This window comes from Scyliorhinus torazame, chromosome 17 (assembly GCF_047496885.1).
Source record: "Scyliorhinus torazame isolate Kashiwa2021f chromosome 17, sScyTor2.1, whole genome shotgun sequence".
Lineage (NCBI taxonomy): Eukaryota > Metazoa > Chordata > Chondrichthyes > Carcharhiniformes > Scyliorhinidae > Scyliorhinus > Scyliorhinus torazame.
Window position 1 is genome coordinate 55,981,323 of NC_092723.1, and position 18,908 is coordinate 56,000,230.

The 18,908-nt window shown below is 44.5% G+C and overlaps 1 protein-coding gene across 7 annotated transcripts in view; it reads right to left on the reverse strand.

Moving 5' to 3' along the window:
* Positions 1–18,908, reverse strand: part of ppfia4 (PTPRF interacting protein alpha 4) — a 791,036-nt gene that overhangs the window by 79,954 nt on the left and 692,174 nt on the right. For 5 of the 7 annotated variants that reach the window (XM_072480452.1, XM_072480449.1, XM_072480448.1 and 2 more), the window contains exons 13-16: positions 18,333–18,474; positions 4,358–4,584; positions 3,795–4,035; positions 2,710–2,739 (exon numbers count right to left, since the gene is read on the reverse strand). In XM_072480452.1, the coding sequence (XP_072336553.1) occupies positions 2,710–2,739; positions 3,795–4,035; positions 4,358–4,584; positions 18,333–18,474 (640 nt within the window). The remainder of the gene's footprint in view (positions 1–2,709; positions 2,740–3,794; positions 4,036–4,357; positions 4,585–18,332; positions 18,475–18,908) is intronic. The other 2 variants (XM_072480454.1, XM_072480451.1) reach the window with 1 other exon arrangement.

Genomic DNA, 18,908 nt, shown 5'->3' on the forward strand with positions numbered 1-18,908 from the left:
CACAGAGGAGAGAGAGCACACAGAGGAGAGAGTGAACAGAGGAGAGAGCGAGAGCACAGAGAGAGAGTGAGTACAGAGGAGAAAGCACAGAGAGAGGGTAAGTACAGAGGAGAGAGCACAGAGGAGAGAGCATAGAGAGAAAGAGCATTGAGAGAGAGAGAGAGCATAGAGGAGAGCGATAGCACACAGAGGAGAGAGAGAGAGCACAGAGGTGACAGAGAGCACAGAGGTGAAAGAGCAGAGGAGAGAGAGAGCACAGAGGAGAGAGAGAGCACAGAGGAGAGAGAGAGCACAGAGGAGAGAGAGAGCACAGAGGAGAGAGAGAGAGAGCACAGAGGAGAGAGAGAGCAGAGGAGAGAAAGAGCACAGAGGAAAGAGAGAACACAGAGGAGAGAAAGAGCACAGAGGAGAGAGAGAACACAGAGGAGAGAGAGAACACAGAGGAGAGAGAGAGTGAACCGAGGAGAGAGAGAGTGTATAGAGAGAGAGAGCATAGAGAGAGAGAGAGCACACAGAGGAGAGAGAGCACACAGAGGAGAGAGAGCAGAGGTGAGAGAGAGAGAGAGAGAGAGAGAGAGAGAGAGAGAGAGAGAGAGAGAGAGAGAGAAGAGAGAGAGAGAGAGAGAGAGAGAGAGAGAGAGAGGTCTTCTCCCTGTGCCTTCAGGAATCAAAACAAAACTCCTTGGGAATCTGAAAGTCATTCCACTGTATATGATCCAATCACCACCTGTTACCGGGCAGCCTATGGCGTTCAGACCCATTCGTTGGACACCAGTCAATCAATCAAACAGAGTCCCACTCCACCACTCTCTCTGGTGCTGACAAGTCTGAGGCCTCCTTTTCAAACCAGCAGAAACTGGCTGAGTGGTCTCTCTCCTGTAACTTCTGAATTCTGCTACTTGGCTTAAAGATACATGTTCATTAATCATCCATTGATCAGAAATAAGAACGGAAAGATTAAAAAAAGGGAAAATGAGGGAATAAACAGGAAGGTCTAGATGGTGAGTGACATGGATGGGAACTTCCAAGTGGTGGTATTCACATTTTCTGCTGCCCTTGTCCTTCTAGATGGTAGCAGTCGTAGGTTAGAAAAATGCTGACTGAGAAGGCTTGATGCGTTCCTGCAGTGCATCTTGTAGAAGGTACACACTGCGGCTACTGTGCATTGATGGTGCAAGGGCTGAATGTTGTGGATGGGGTAGCAATCAAGTGGGCTGCTTTGTCCTGTTGACCTTCTTGTTGGAGCTGCACATATCCAGGCAAGTGGAGAATATTCCATTATATTCCTGACTTGTGCCGTTTAGATGGTGGACAGAATTTGTGGAGTTTGAAGGTGAGTTACTTTCTGCAGAATTCACAACTTCTGACCTACTCTTGTATCCACAGTATTTATAGGATTGGTCCAGTTGATTCCCTAATTTCACCTTCCTTTACTTGCTGAATGGACAAGTATCTTTAAGTCAAGCACCTGAGAGAATTAGGAATTCAAAAACTTGCAACATAGTATATGGTGCTAGTCTTCGAGCAAAAAAGCTCAGACTTTGTAGCACCCGAGATATGGAGTGGGACTCAGTTCGCTTGGTCAGCTGGTGGCCAATGAATTAGCCAAAAGGCATTATTCTACCCGGTAACGGGTGGTGATCCCTGCCGAAGTGGGATGATTTCCAGAGACCTAAAGAAAGCAGAGTCGGGTCCCTGGACACTCAGGGGAAACAACCTTCTCTCTCTCTCTCGCGTTTTCTCCAGAAAAGCTATGTATTTCTGAAACTGCAGGGGCCTAGATGAATCTACAGTGAAAACAGTGATTACAGACTGGAATCAGAAATCTCGACCTGAAAGCCTGGTTTTAAGGAAAGTGTGCCAGAAACAACAATCTGAAACTAAGGCTCTTCTCTTTTACTCTTACTTATTATTTTACCCCCTTTTCTCCACTCTGTCTCCGTCTGTCTTGTGTGCGTATATAGAGGTTGGCGCAAATTTAAATGGGGGGGGGATTAAGAATTAAATAACAGTTGACCTGTTGTATTTGCTGCATATTTCATTATAGTTCTTGTTATTAATAAACTTAATTGCATTTAAATTTACAAACCTGGTGACTGTAATTATTGGGCAGCCAAGGGCCAAAGACTGAGGGTATTTTTCAAACAATTATTTGTTAATTCAATTGTGTTGCGGCTCTGGGTCAAGGGGGGCTGGAATTGGCCACGCCCTAGGCCAGGGTGTCATCAGTTTAGGTCAATGGTAAACTCCAGGAATTTGATAATGGGGAATTCAGCAATGGTAATGTCATTCAAATGTCATGGGGTATTGGTTAGATTGTCTCTTTCTGGAGATGGTCATTGCCTGGCTTGTGTGGTGTGAATGTTACTTGTTATTTATCAGCCGAGTGGCTTGTTAACTCAAGTGGCTACAGCCTGCAAGGTTTCCAGGCTGAGGAGAATTTTAAATATCACCCATGTTCACACTCTCAGCTGTTAGCCACTGATCTTTGGAATGTACGGTGCTGGGGGAAGGTCGGTCAGGTTCCCATAGTCAAATAACTTGTATTTTCTTAAGATGCATGGTCATTTGGGCGAGGTTGCCGCTAAATAATTATCTCTCCCTGCAGAATTGTACCCCGACATAAGTCAACGGGATAGGAGTGCAAAAAACGAATGAAATGAATCATGTGGGAATCGACCAATAAATGTGCCCATCAGTTCGATTTACCTTCCGACGGTGTTTCCGTAAGTCGCTAGGCTGAACATCGGTTGCAAGAGAAAGAAGAGAAAGACAATCTGTGATTAAGGGATTCAAATTACATAAGTACATCAGCTCAGACTAGGAATATATAGGTACTGATTGGAGGGGTGCAGTGCCATGTACTCCCAGTCTGAGGAGTCTCTGCCAGCAGGACAGCAGTAATATCAGGGAATGTGAGCTCAATGAACAATCAGTTAGATAAAGTATATGTTAGCAATTAGCCAATTCAGATTCTTTTCAATCTGCAAAGTTGCCCATCAGTACTGCTGCTCTCGCAATTTCGAGACAGCATGCAGAGCATTCAACATTTAACCCTATAACACAAAGCATGAGCTATCAAAGGGAAGGATTAAAGCTCAAAACAGTTAGTGTCTGGATGTATATCATATTTACTTGAAAACCTTTTGGCGAGTCCTTGATTTCAAATCATTCGTTGCAAATGACTTCGACATTCTGTTTTTATTGAGGTGGAAATACTGTTAAAACTGTGCTTAAATAGCAAGGGTAAAGCACAACAGCAGAGTTGGACATGTCGAAAGGCTAATTGCTGAGAGGCTGGTGCATTCTGGGCTAGTGGATCTTTATGCAAGTGATAATTCATCTGCTTCACATTGCTAACCTCAGTGAACCAGACAAGCCATTTTCCTTTGGTTCCTCGGTGCTATTTAAATAAAAACATTCAACGTATCAACACAAATTGTGTTTCTGATCTGAAATATTTGATGAAAATCTGAACTTCATTATTTAATTACTTCTCATTATAACTGCATCAAGATGGTGATTATATATATATTTCACATTACTTTCTTAAATAGAAACCATAAAGACATTTACTCCTTTGCCCCTCCACCTGCTAGCCACAATTTGATAAATTGGAGTGGCTTGCTTCTACTGCCTGCATACAGCAAGAATATCTGAAAGCATAGATTTGGCACTGGTAGGTACATGTCCTATATTCCTTTTCACTTCAGAATAAGTTTAGAGCTGACTTGTTTGTTTCTGAACCTGTCCTAAAACTCATCTCTCCCATTCTCATTCAGTACAGCACTCACCAATGTCATGATGCCCTTCCGGTCCAGGTCATGGGAAGAGCTGCGTGGAGTAAGTTTGGGTGTGGAGCGCCCACTGACTGGTGGAGAAGAACTGGCGAGGGACAGGGCTGTGAGGGAAGTTGGAATGGAGGTCCCTGTTCGAATGCGGGTTAAATTCAGCCCATCCATGCTTCCGCTTCCCACACGGCACTCAATCTCCTCGGCTCGTTGCTCAGTGGACTCCTTCTCCTCTTGGATCATTCTGGCACAGAAAAGTCTCAGTCAAATTGCAAGTTCAATGATTATTTAAATAATATACGGTTACTTACAAAACTGCTCAATAATAAACTGAACGACTCCTTAAATTCCAGCTAAAATATGAATTAATGTAACTAGGATCTAGTTATATTATTGCAATAACATCATGCATCTGCCAAAGGTCATAGTATACAAACTCGCGTACGAAGCAAGTTGAAAATGTTTATGATGCACAGCAAATTATCAGTCATAATGCAAGTATTTTGTTGTTTTGGCCAACGCCACACCAACTTTGAGAAAGTTTCCATGTCCAGTCTTTCCCTTGCCTGATTTCTTTGTTGATGGCATCAAGCTGCTCCTGTAGCATCATGGCCAGAGTCTGAGCGTCCGAGTGGCCACTGGGTGAAAGCAGGTTCGCCGAACCGAACATTGTCTCTCCATCTTCGTCATCAACATCAGACATTTCTGGGTCACTTTCAAAGGAGTGTGTCATACTGGCCAGAACGTTTGCTTGCGGAGTGCACTCCCAGTCCTGCTCATTTAGGGTTTGAATCTGGATGGGCGTAAATGTAGCAGTCAGTCACCAAGTCTCACCTCCTGGTGCAAACCTACAATTGTTATGCATCTCGGTTACCCAGTTTGAATTTAGCTTTAACATGTCAATCCTCTTCCCCGAGGTTCTGAGATTTACATTTATACCCACAATGCCAAACATGTAAGCACCTTGCTTTGGCCACAGTATCGGGGGATACACAGGGCTCGCAGGAGTGGTGTCAAAATTTGGAAATAATACCAAAATGAGCAACATCGTAAATGATTCCTGGGTCAATGAAACCTCCAAAGGGCAATTGAATATTCATATGTCTGTAAATGAAATGTGGTGAGTTTTGGTTTAAAGGAATTAGTACTCATACTTGAAAGGGAACATTGGACAGTTTGGATGAACACAACCATTTGGAGGTTCGGGCTCACAAAACACTAAAAAAACATCTTTTTATAGGGTGGGGGTTCGCAATTGTAATACATTTGTGTGTCATGAATACTCATTCTCATTTTTCCCCCTATCTTCATGATCAAGTCATCAGGGCATGGGAATCTCTTGCCGCCTGATTCACGTTCTTTTAAAGGTGGCATGCAGTTATGTCTGAGGTCAGCAGTATTTCTTGTTGAACTCTATGGCATAAGCGAGGGGAGCAGGAGAATGGCAGCTTGCTTGGAGGCTGGAAACTGGCAAAGATCATTTTCTGATAGGGAGATAGGGTGGGTGGAGGGAGGGACTAGGGTCTGGGCTTGGAGGAATGGATAAGGGGTCCAAGGAAGGGACCCAGGTTCAATTCCAGCCTGGGGTGACTGCATGGAGTCTGCATGTTCTCCCCATATTTGCATGGGTTTCCTCTGGTGCTCCAGTTTCTTCCCACAGTCCGAAGATGTGCAGGTAAGGTGGATTGGCCATGCTAAACTGCCCTTTCGTGTCAAGGATGTCCAGGTTAGGTGAGGTTATGGGGTACTGTGTTAGGACGGGGCAGTGTGCCTAGGTAAGGAGCTCTTTCAGAGGGCCAGTGCAGACACGATGGGCCAAATGGCGGTCTTCAGCACTGCAGGTATTCTATGGTTCTATGGTAGGACAGAGGGTGGGGTCGGGGACATGGAGTGTGAAGCGGGAAGGGCTTGACGTCCTGTGAGCGGTGGGATCAGTCAGTCAAGGTAAGTTAATAAGAGATTTAAAGGGCAGGATGAGTATTGGCCAAACATGTGTTCATCTCAGGGCGATGGCTGGCATAATCCTTACAGGGGTTTAGTTCACATACATTTTAATTATCCCCGCTGAGAGTGATTTCAGAAAATCTTCTTTCCAATGCACAGAGTGGGGAGTCAGCTGAGCCAACAAGTCCTGCCACATGCCACAGCATGGCAAGGACAACACGGGACACTGCACATTCCACAGTGATCAAAAAACACAACATTGTTTCTTCCACAATAAAGGAAGGGGGCGGGATTCTCCAAAATGGAGGCAGAGTGTTTGCGCCGCCGTGAAGGCGGTCGAGGTTCACGACAGCGCGAAACGGCCCCTATCCTGACCAATTAAGGGCCCGATAATGGGCTAGGAGCGGTGCCGCGTCATTTACACGCGCCAGGCCTTGGTGCCGCATACATGACGCGGCCGGCGCCGCATAACTGGCGTCACCCACGCATGCGCGGGTTGGCCGGCACCAACCCGCGCATGCGTGGTTGCCGTCCTCTCTGAGTCCGCCCCGCAAGAAGATGTCAGACGGATCTTGCGGGGCTGCGGAAGAAAGGAGGTCCTCCTTCAGAGAGGACGGCCCGACGATCGGTGGACACCGATCGCAGGCCACACCCCATTTGAGGACCCCCCCCCCCCAGCGTTCCCGCGCTGCTCCCGCGCTGCTCCCGCCGGCAGCGACCAGGTGTGGACGGCGCAGGGGAGAACCCACCATTTTGGGCTGGCCGCTCGGCCCATCCGGCCCTGAGAATAACAGGGGTGCCGGAGAATCGCCATTTTGGGTGTCTCGGGCGATTCTCCGGCCTGAGCCGCGCGGAACTCGATGAGGCCGATCTCGCCGCTTGGGAGAATCGCAGGAGGGCGTCGGACCGGCGTCGCGGGAAAATTTGGTGACCCAGGCGATTCTCCCAACCGGCGCGGGAGCTGAGAATTGCGCCCAGGGTCTTTCACTCCCCTGTAACCATCAATAAATCCAAAACATTAGGCATGCCCTTTTAGCTCTCTGACTAAGCTTGTCTCAACAATTTACGATGGTCCTTACTCGACTAAAGTGAATCCAATGTAATATGAAATATTCATAGAATCATTTAGTTTACAGTTCTGAAGGAGGCCATTCGGTCCATCGAGTCTGCACCGGCCCTTGGAAATAGAACCCGACTCAAGCCCACACCTCCACCCTATCCCTGTAACCCAGTAACCCCACTTAACCTTTTTGGACACTACGGGCAATTTAGCGTGGCCAATCCACCTAACCCACACATGTTTGGTCTGTGGGACGAACCCGGAGCACCTGGAGGAAACGCACGCAGACACGGGGAGAACGTGCAGACTCCGCACAGACAGTAACACAAGCCGGGAATCGAACCTGGGACCCTGGAGCGGTGAAGTAACAGTGCTAACCACTGTGCTACCGTGCTGCCCCAAGACGGACATTTACTGGTGAAATTTAAATTTGAAAAAACACCCATTCCGCCACTGTGCTCGCAATAGGTCTTATGTTAATGGAAATGGAGTTGGCACAGGGAGGTTTTGGCTGCGATGCAGAGCCTCCCGGTTTGTCCAAGGCACTCCCTTATAGCGTGGCTGTTCCTGTGGCATTGCCAGCTGACGGTGGGTTTTACCACACTAAATCTTCCCCCACTGCAGAATTGCACATGTCCCCATGTACACCAACAGCACTATAAATGAAACCGTGTTGGAATTGGGGTAAAGCACGATAGTGGAATCGGGCGCACATGATTGGTCCCTCCGTTGGCGGGGGGGGGGGGGGGAAAGAGAGAGAGGGGGAGTAGTGACAAAATCCCATCCAACGTTCCAGGTTATAAATGGTAGATAGAAACACTGTTTCCAGTGGATCAGCAGTCGTAAGTGAACCGAGTTTGTAAGTGATTTAGGATGGTGATCAGGAGACCACTTTTTTTTAACCAACACAATGAGTCCAAAGATGTGAAATACACTGTTTGTGATTGAGGCAGAGAACATTTCAGCATTTAGTAAGTTGGACAGATGGTTGAAGGGTGTAGGAATATGGGGGGAAAAAGCAATCACATGGGATTAGGACTGTGCTTGAGTGGAGAATTACGAGTTATAGTCTGTACAGCACAGAAAGGGGCCCCTCAGCCCATCGTGTCTGTGCCAACCATCAAGCACCTATGTAGTCGAATCCTATTTTCCTGGAATTGGTCTATAAGCCTTGTAAGCTAAGGCATTTCAAGTGCTCATCAAAATGCTTCCAACATGTTGTGAGGGTTTCTGCCTCTCCCACCCTTTCAGACTGTGAGTTCCAGATTCCGACAACCATCTGGGTGAAAAAGCTTTTCCTCAAATCCCCTCCCCATTACCGTAAATCTGTCTCCTGGTTATTGCCCCTCTTCTAATGGGAAAAGTTCATTCCTATCGACCCTTCTATGCCCTTCATAATTTTGTACACCTCGATCAGATTCCCCCTCAGTCTTCTCTGCTGTAATAAAAGCAATCCCAGTCTAACCAGCTTGTATTCATTGCTGAAACCCTCCAACCCAGGCAAAATGCTGGTGAATCTCCTCTGCACCCTTTCTAGTGCAATCAGATCCTTACCAGAGTGTGGTGACCAGAACTTCACACAGTACTCAATTAACGGCAACATGTTCTGATTGGGCCAAATGGTCTGTTGCTGAGTTGTAATTTCTATGAAATTCTTAAAGGAAGAAAGAATCATCCAGTGATCCCTCACACATTGTCCAGTTTACAACACAGGGAGGTAGTGGCCTGCCTAAAATTATCTGCTTGGAATATTTTTGAGGCAAAGGATGAAAACTAATGTGGAATCTTTGAAAGAAAATGTAATCCTAAATTTGAGAAAATAAATCTAGAAGATTTCAAATATGACCCAGCAAAACCAGGCAGACATTGATACATACCTGTAGGAGAAATGCCTTAAGCTGGCAGACACTGATACATACCTGTAGGAGAAATGCCCTAAGCAGGCAGACACTGATACATACCTGTGGGAGAAATGCCCTAAAATGGCAGACACTGATACATATTTGCAGGAGAAATGCCCTAAGAATTGCCCTACAATATTTCTGTAGTCAGGCAATGACAAAAGGAGAAGGCTACTGTTAATGAAACAATTAAAAGTGATACAAACACAACTATCTTTGCTAGCAACAAGGCAACGGGCCTGAAGGTGGCTTGCTAAGAGAGACATGAAGTTGTCCTGTTTTTTCTGGACGTAATCCCATTGTCAAAGACCTGGGAAGCAAGAGAGTGTGTAAGTGAGAGAGTGAAGGAAAGTGAGTGAGTGGTGCGTGTGAGTGAGTATGAGAGAGAGAGAGAGAGGAGCGAGAGAGAGCGAGAGAGGAGTGAGAGAGGACGAGGGAGAAAGGACGAAAGAGCGAGTGAGCAAGGGGAGAGAGCGATTGGGATTGATTAAAGTGCTATGTTCACTTCCTGCATTGGCTGAGAGATGATCAGGAGTTCTCTACAGAGCTGTGTGAGTGATTAATGACAGAAGAACTGAACTCCTGTCATACGTGTCACCTCAGATTGGTCAGGCTGGGGAGGTTTCTTTGAAAATTTAGGATAAAGATAAATTGATGGAACACATCAACACTGTATAATTAGTGTATTCTGCTCTCTGCGTTTTGAACTGTTAATTGGGGCAATGAAGGAGTGATGTGGAAGGAATAATTTTGCAAGGACTCAAATAATGTTCCATTTTCTGCTTGATTTACATTATTATAGTTAAATTGACTAGATTATAATCCCAAAGCATTGTTTTATTCCTCTCCTAAACTGCATATTTCCTATCTAAGGTCATCTTTTTTGACACAAACTTCTTCAGTAGAAAGCTTTGTTCCAATTCAGGTGGTCTGCTTTCTGGTGGGAATTGATTATCCAATATATAAAAGATGTGAATCTCAAAACCACAATATGAATCTACGACAGGCAGAAAGGTTACAGAGGTTATAATTGTACAGCTATATTATCTGATGCCAGTCTATCACTGAGATTAAGGGAAATACGAGAGAAATTAATCAGCTAGCCAGACACAGCTACCAACATGGTTTTACCCAGGAAGAAAGATTATTTAACACAAGAGGATTGAGATCTTCCGAACACAAGTCTTTTTTGGACTCATTACAAAACAGCAGTGTTTACCACCTGAGACAGTGAAGGTATTTCTTCATACGAAAACAATATGTCTTTTAAGATAACGCCTTTACATTGCGATGGAATACAAGCCCCCAGGGTATCAGATTGGGGCTTAGAACTAGAAATTTGCTGCACTGAAAAGCTCTCAGTAGAATTCTATGTGCCAGAGAGGAGGAGGAATTGGGTCAAAGAAATTAAAGCCCTTTTGTTTTTTGCTGAGCTAACAAAGTTCTTACTGAGACACTGGTTCTTGGTTGCATTCTCTCTAATGGAGAAAAACAAACTACAGAACTTAACCATTAAATGGTCAGTCATTTAGGGGTGGTCCTACATACCTGCTGCCGACTTGGCTTAGAGAGGAGTAGATCATCAACCTGCTCAGACTAGTGAAATAATATGAAATGCATAATTTCAAGTGAAACTAAGGTTTGAATTAAAATGCATAATTAGAAAGTACAATGAATTTTGAAGAACGTGTCATTTTCTTGGGCAAATAGTGTTAAATAAAAAGATGATGGTCACCAATTCATTTGCGACAGGGCCTTTTAAGAACATTTCCCTCAGTTCAGGTATATTACACTATTCTGTATTCGACAACACGCACGAGTCAGATTCACCTGAAATTCCTCATTATGCAGGATTACTGCATTCTCCATTCTTAACAACTTTTGAAAAGAATGATAATAAAATCCTTTCGCTCACTGCATGAAATCAGAATACTGAAATGGGCCTGGATTCCATCAACCTCCAATGATGTTCTGGGCTGAGGTTTCAGACCTCCAGGACCTGAGCACACACTAAACTGACACCCTCCAGTCCCACACCAAGTGAGCGCTTCATTGTTAAGAGATGCCAACTTTTAGATGAGATGTTAGACTAAAGACATCTCCATCTCTTCAATTGGTTCAGGAAGGTGCTAAAGATTCAGAAGTACCATCTACTTATGAAGGAGGTCTTGTGGCCAGTAGGCAGCATCCGTGCCTATGAGCCAGAAGCCCATGGGTTCGAGTCTCACCCCAGAACCCGATGGCCAAGGAAGGTATGTCCATAACGCGGCCAAACAGATTAGGTATCAACCTGCCAAATCCTTTCAATGCATGCCAATGACAGGCGATAAGTGGCGCCCCTCAAGCTTTAAGTCTCTGGCAACAGGCTCGTGACCTATTCCAGGAAAAACCTCACTATGTGGAACAGATTAAAGCCTGCCTTGCGCACCGCGGAAGATAAACAATCATTTACATATGAGCAATTCTCTCACAATCTTGGCCAACATTGTGTTTCAACCAAAAGAAGTGAAGATAATTATCAGATTTTCCAATTCACATCTTTCCCTTGTACAATCTTGCTGAGTGCAAAAGTATACCACTTCTACTCATATGAATGACTAGTTTAACAGTGATTCACCAGGTGTGAAATGTCAAAATACATTTCCGAAGACCCTAAAACCAGGGCACCTAGACTTCTGCCCAATTAAGGGTCAGGTTGGATGACAAGAGAATATAAATTCTCTCTTTCTAGGAGTGGGGGACATACCACATATTGTACAATTGGTGCTTTCTATTCAGAACATGCAAGTGTTTTAATTGTTTAAAAATGTTTACTTTAGAAGGGGAATGGGGGCAAGAAAGGGAGGAGTAATACGGCAAGGTAATCCCATTTGCTGCTCGATTTACATGTTCGCAGTCAGGCTAACTAGACAGTAGTCCCATTGTTCCATGCAATTCATTGTTCCACACCTTTGCTGAATATCATATTTCCTATCTAAAATCATAAGTTTTTATTCATGAAACACCTAAAAATAGCTGGGGCCTCAGCTTTTAACCCAGTCATATATTTGAGGAGTCATGGTTGCTCTCGCTGCCTGAGAGACACTTAATTCCTTGAGATTCTTCTGAACACATACTTCACTTCATTGATATCTTCATAGGTTAGAGAACTCAGATCCTTGAATGAATCTGCTATGTTTGTATAATTTCCAACTGTGAAAATTGCAATGAGGATTTCACTTAATGAACTTCCTGTAATCTGATTCTCTACAATATTCCTGCCCAACTTTTCCTTGAAGGTCATATCTGGCTTTCAACATAGCCCCTGCTACTTAATATTTGTATTTCCCATCTGGTTAAATGTGGACTAATGAACCTACATGGCTTCCGCAGTTATAGATAATCCTTTCTTGGTGTTATGGGCCAGGGTCTAGAGAGCCCCAAAGTGTATCATGGAGTTCACCTGACCCACAACATTTAATAGATTGTGGTATGGGGAGCACACGGCTCACTCTACAGGTGTGGTACAGCAGAAATGGAAAAGCATTTTTTTAAAAAGCAAAACAATGTTTATTCTATGAACTCAAGTTAACCTTTTTAAAACATAGTGAACATCTTAGCAACCATTAATTCAAATACAACCCCCAAAGAATACAACACTCAGTAATCCTTTCAGCTTTCCTTTTAACATCCATACGACTTAAAAACAAAACCTTTATCAGAAGCACATCAGGTTAAAGTCACTACTGAAAATATTTATAATTCTGAATTCACCAAATGATCAAGAAATAGTCTTTTGATGGCAGAGAGAACAGAAGTACACCTGGTTGGTCTGGCTTCAGCTCCAACACTGAAAACGAAACTAACACGCACCCTGCAGCCTGCTCAAAAGTAAAAAGCTGACAGACAGCCCAGCTCAACCCACTCTCTGACATCACTGCAGTAGTATACACCCATTTCTTAAAGGTACTCTCACTACAGATATTTGTATACACCCCCAATTATAAACACCCATTTCTGAAAGGTACTCTCACATGACACTTGGTGTACCATTTAAACAAATAATAATTGGTGTCAGCTATTCTGCTCATGTTTATTTATCCCAGTAAACACTAGGATGGATCCCATTTGCACTCTGCATCTTAATATTCCATTTTATTTAGTTCTCCAGATCTCTGGACTTGATGTACGTTTTCTCCACATTTCTCAACTTCTTAACCACAAATGAACTCACCTTACTTCTCAATTCCATTTTCCCACTCCAGAAATATGTGGTCTTATTTTTATCTGTACAAGTCACTCCAAAACTACCTACTGTAGGATCTCCAATTACTGAGTGGTGATGGTGAACATGCAACAATCGTGCTCCACGCTGGTACAAATTGCAGAGGGAGGGGGATGGGGTCCTGGAGTCAGAATTTAGGGGAGCTAGGTAGGAAATTAGCCCAGAACCCCAAAAGTAGTAATATAAACATAGAAAAAAATAGGAACAGGAGGTGGCAATTTGGCCTTTCAAGCCTGCTCAGCCATTCATTATCATGGTTGATCATCCAATTCAATAGCCTAATCCCAATTTCCTCCATATCCTTCAATTCTCTTTGTCCCAAGTGCTATATCTAACTGCTTCTTGAAACCATACAATGTTTTGGACTCAACTACTTCCGGTGATAATGAATTTCACAGGCTCACCACTCTCTGGGTGAAGAAATTTCTCCTCCTCCCTGTCCTAAATGGTCTACCACGTATCCTCAGACTGTGACCCCTGGTTCTGGACACAAACCACCATCGGGAACATCCTTCCTGCATCTCCCCTGTCCAGTCCTGTTAGAATTTTATAGTTTCTATGAGATCCCCCCTTATTCTTCTGAACTCCAGTCAATACAATCCTAACCGATTTAATCTCTCCTCGTACTTCAATACTGCCATCCCAGGAATCTCTAGATTACTCCGTAAGCGAGTATAGGAATAGGAGGATAAAGCAGATGAATGTGTGACTGGAAAGATAGTGCAGGAGGTAAGGCTTTAGATTCTTGGGACATTTGCAACCAGCTCTGGGGGAGATAGGACCTGTACCAGCCAGACAGATTGCACCCAAATTGAGCTGCTTGACTGAGTTTTGCTAGTGCTATTGGGGAGAGTTTAAACTAGCTTGGCAGGGGTATGGGAACTAGGAAATAACATCAGTAAATCATTCCAAGGTGCACTGGACAATGGGAGACATAGGTAGCAATGGAATAGTAAATAATAGGGAGTTCAGAGAAAGGGCTAATAAAGTCTAAATCAGGATTTCTGTCGGCCAAGTAGACCAACCGTCAGTCGGAGAACATTTAGGGAACAGTGATCATTATATCATAAGGTTTGGGCTAGCTATGGAAAAGGCCAAAGAACAATATAGAGTAAAAATAATTAACTGGGCCAGCTTCAAAGGGGTGAGAACGGATCTGGGCTAAATAAAGTGGAGTCAAAGGTTGGCAGGAAATAAAGGTAGCAGAATAAGGGGCTACCTTCAAAGAGCAGATTATTCAGGCACTGTGCATTACAAAATAAAAAATACATCACTAAATATAAAATAAATACAATACAGTAGCCAATAAAAGATAGCACTCACCATACAGGTACCTGTACAGTATGTTTAGATTAATCAGGCTCCATTCAGTTACTGAAGTTGGTCAGTGCAATTTTAATTATTTTGTAAAAATATTTTTATTCAAAGCATTTCTGGATTTTTACAAAACACAAAGCACCCATTTAATCCAAGACATACGAAAGAATACCAACAATAGAATAAAAATAACAACCCAAATCCTCGACCCCGCTGATGTTTACCATTCCTTAAAGAAGGTGATGAGCAGCCTCCATCTCAAATTGAACCCCTCCTCTGATCCCCTAATGGCAAATTAAATTTTCTCCGAATGAATAAATCCACCAAGGCTTCCCTCCTCTCCCCTCCTTTTTTTTTTTAAACTAGACTCCCTAATAGAAAGATGGCCCCCACCCAAGGCAACTGGCCCACTCCCCCTGGACCAAAGCACCCTTCCACCCTCCTTGTCCCACCCAACCACCACGCCGCACCAAGCCCTGCTCTCCTTCTCTCCACACCCCCACCATCGCATTGCCCAAGCCTGCACATTTTATATTACAAACCACAGTACTCCCAACATGGGGAGGTGAAAAAGATATAAAACTCTACATGTACGCAATTAACTGTACAGAGTGGGTAGCAAAAACAAAACCCAACCAAATAACCCCACGCAAAAACATACACTTCCCCTATCTCATGTCCAACACCTCCAGTCCGTTACGCAGATGAACCCAATCAAAAACCAATGTCCTGAAGCGTCCCCCAGCCTGTGGTCCCTCAAAAAGCTGCTTGCCTCCTCCGGCATGACAAAATAATGCTCCTGTCCCCCATCCATGATCCACAGACAAGCTGAGTACAGAAAACCAAACCGCACCTTGTTCCTGTAGAGGACCATCTTGACACTGTTAAACCAGGCCTGCCATTTGGCCAGCTCCGCTCCTAAGTCCTGGCAGATATGACCATATGGCCTTCCCAGGTGCACTCCCGTGTCTCCTTCGCCCACTTCAGAATCTTCTCCTTATCCAAGTACTGATGCAGCCTCATGATGATCTCTCTCGGTAGCTCTCCCGTTTTTGGCCTCCTCCGCAGCTACTTGTGTGCCCGATCCAATTCAGGAGAGTGGTCAAGAACCCCTCCCCCACCAATTGCTCAAACATCTTGGCCACATACTTTGTGGCCTGCGTTTTCACTATCCCTTCAGGCAGCCCCATAATCCTCAGGTTCTGCCACTTGAACGATTCTCCAGGTCATCGATCTCCTCCCTCAACTTTTTCTGACTGTCCCCCATCATGAGCATTTCAGCCTCCAATGAGGCTAAAAGATCTTCATGGTCAGCCACTGCCTCCTCCTCCTTCTCGATTGACAGATTCTGCACCTCCAGTTTCTGCTCCACTCTCTCCAGGGCAGCCCAAATATGCTCTGCCACCTAGGCTAGATCCTCTGAGGCTGCCTTCCTTCACTGCTTGAACTCAGCCCCCCGGTAGTGCCAACAACTGCTCCGGTGACCACTGTGCAGGCAACTGTGCCACAGGTCCCTCTGCCATCTTTTCTCTTGCTGCGCCACACAAGTCCTCTTGGTCCGAATGTTCCCCTTATTTGTCACACTCCTTGTTTGATAACTCTTCAACAATAACCACCGAAGGAGAATACCTCAATCTTTAAGATTCTCACTTTTTCCACCTGCTGAGGGCCGGAAAACAGACGAAAAGGGCCAAACAGGCGCCAGAATGTGGCGACTAGGGGCTTTTCACAGTAACTTCATTGAAGCCTACTTGTGACAATAAGTGATTATTATTATTATTATTAATAAATAATTTGACCTCAGGCAGAAGCCACCTTATGTGCAAGCACTCACTCCATGGCCGCCTCTGGAAGTCGGTCAGTGCAAGTATTAACTGAAATCCCAGAATAACCTGCACTGACCAAAATCTGTCACGAGATGAAGCACCGGTGTAGCCAGGAGTGGAGGCAGCAGCCGAGCAAGCTGCCAGGAGAAGAAGAGGGCTCACAATACAGGCCAGTCAGTTTAAGTTCGGTGGCAGCGAAATGTTCAGAAACAATAAGTTGGAACAAAATTAATAGTCAACTTGGACAAATGCACGTTAGTTAAGGGAAGCCAGCGTGGATTTCCGAAGGAAAAATCATATTTAACCAACATGCTAGAGTTTCTTTTGAAGAGGCAACAGAGAGGAGGGTAATGCTGTTGGTGTGGTGAACATGGAACTTCCAAAAGGCATTTGATACAGTGCCGCACAATAGACTTGAGCAAAGTTAGAGCTCATGGATTAAAAGGAAAAGTAACACCACGGATACAAAACTGTCTGAGTAATAGGAAACAGTGAGTAATGGTTAATGGATATTTTTCAGGCTGGAGAATGTTTGTAGTGGTGTTCCCCAGCGGTCACTTTTGGGACCCTTGTTTTTCCGGATATATATTCATGACCTGTTGTACAGGGCACAATTTCCAAATTTGCAGATAATACAAAACTTCTAAGCATTGTGAACTGCGAAGGGGATTGCGTAGAACTTCAAATGGACATAGACAAGTTGGTGGAATGGGCGGACAGGTGGCAGATGAAGTTCAATGCGGGGAAACAGGAGGTAATACATTTTGGTCAGAAGAACATGGAGAGACTAATATAAAATAGAGGATACAATTCTAATAGAGATGAAAGAACAGAGGGATCAGGGTGTAAATGAGTATAAATAATTGAAGGTGGCAGGACAGGTTAAGAGCACAGTTAATAAAGCAGATAATAAAGCATCATTGGTGTTATTAATAGGGGCTGTTGTGTAGATTATCATAGATTATCATAGAATTTACAGTGCAGAAGGAGGCCATTTGGCCCATCGAGTCTGTACCGGCTCTTGGAAAGAGCACCCTACCCAAGGTCAACACCTCCACCCTATCCCCATACCCCAGTAACCCCACCCAACACAAAGGGCAATTTTGGACACTAAGGGCAATTTATCATGGCCAATCCACCTAACCTGCACATCTTTGGACTGTGGGAGGAAACCGGAGCACCCGGAGGAAACCCACGCACACACGGGGAGGACGTGCAGACTCTGCACAGACAGTGACCCAAGCCGGAACCTGCAGTACACAACAGCAATGTGATTATGTTTAACTTGTACAAGTCACAAGTTTAGCCTCAGCTGGGGTACTGCCTTCCGTTATGCGTGCCACACTTTAGGAAGGATGTGAAGGCACTGGAGAGGGTACGTAAGAGATTTATGAGATGAGGAACTTTAGCTATGAAGATAGATTGGAGAAGTTGAGACTGTTCTGCTAGGAGTGGAGAAGGCTGAGAGGAAATTTGATGCAGGTATCCAAGGTAACAAGGGATCTGGACAGAGCAGATAGGGACAAACTATTCCCAGTCACGAAAGGATCAAGACCAGGAGGGCACAGATTTACAATAATAGGCAAAAGGAACAAGGAAAAGGCTTTTTACACGGTGAGTAGATATGGTCTGGAATGTACTGTTTGACTGAGGGTGTGACGGAGACAGGTTCAATCGACGCACTGTAAATGAAATAAAACTGCTTTCTGAAAAGGAGAAATGTGTTGGGTTACGGGGAGTAGGCAGGGGACTGGCACTATGTGAACTGCTCATTTGGAGAGCCGGTGCAGACACGATGGACCAACTTGGCTTCCTTCCGTGCTGTAATAATTCTGTGACTAAGGTATACTTAGCTGCATCCTTATTTCCACCTCCTGACTTGCTACAACCTCTCCCTTTCACCCAACTATTTGTACTTCTCTTACCTCGGCCATACTTTTGATATCACTCCGCATACATGCATTTTACTCTGTTTATCCTCATGTTGATAATAAAAATGATCTCACCACGACATTTACAGAAACTTCTGCTGTACACATTTATCACTATAGCCAAGATGCCAGCACAGCAGTGGATATTCCAGTAACTGGCTCAGCCTAAGAATTCCCTCAACAGGAACAGTGACTCCGAAAATAAAAGGATGGACAGGGGAACCAGAAATTTCAATGATAAAAAGCAAAAATTCTATCAAACCCTGCATTCATTGCTCAAAACAAGCAATCTCTGTACCTTAGTAGGCTCATCCCGCAGAGGTGTGAAGCGTCCTTTCTGAGCTCGCCGCAGCACTGTTGGTGTCCCATAGTGTTCAGCCGGTGCTTCTATCACAGAACCAAGTGGGTACCTCAGGTCTGTTGCACTGCCCAAGTGAGATCTACAAAGAAGCATTCAATTATGGTGATATCATTTGTTTCAATTCATTCAAACGCGTTTCCACAAACGTGTCAGGCTCATGAGCAATTGGCAGTGAAGCACCTGCCTCACAACTGGAGGCCTATTTCGCAAACCCTCTAAACTCCATGGAGTTGTGTGTTGTGAATTCGGGATCAAGGGTGCTAGAGGAAATAGCCTACTCTTTCTGATGTTGTCTTCATTCCTTGTACCCTCCCTGTCCTCCCTCAAAGAGCATTTTAACTGCCCAAAACATGACCACAGAGGCTTTGGTGACATATATTCTATTTGATTGGATCATTTGAACTTCCACTGAGAATAAAAGACAGTGAGGTTCAATCCGGTGAGGACACTGTGAAAGTGGGTTTAGAAAATGAAAGAAATTCTAATGTTAAACAACACCCTTCGTTCAGCACT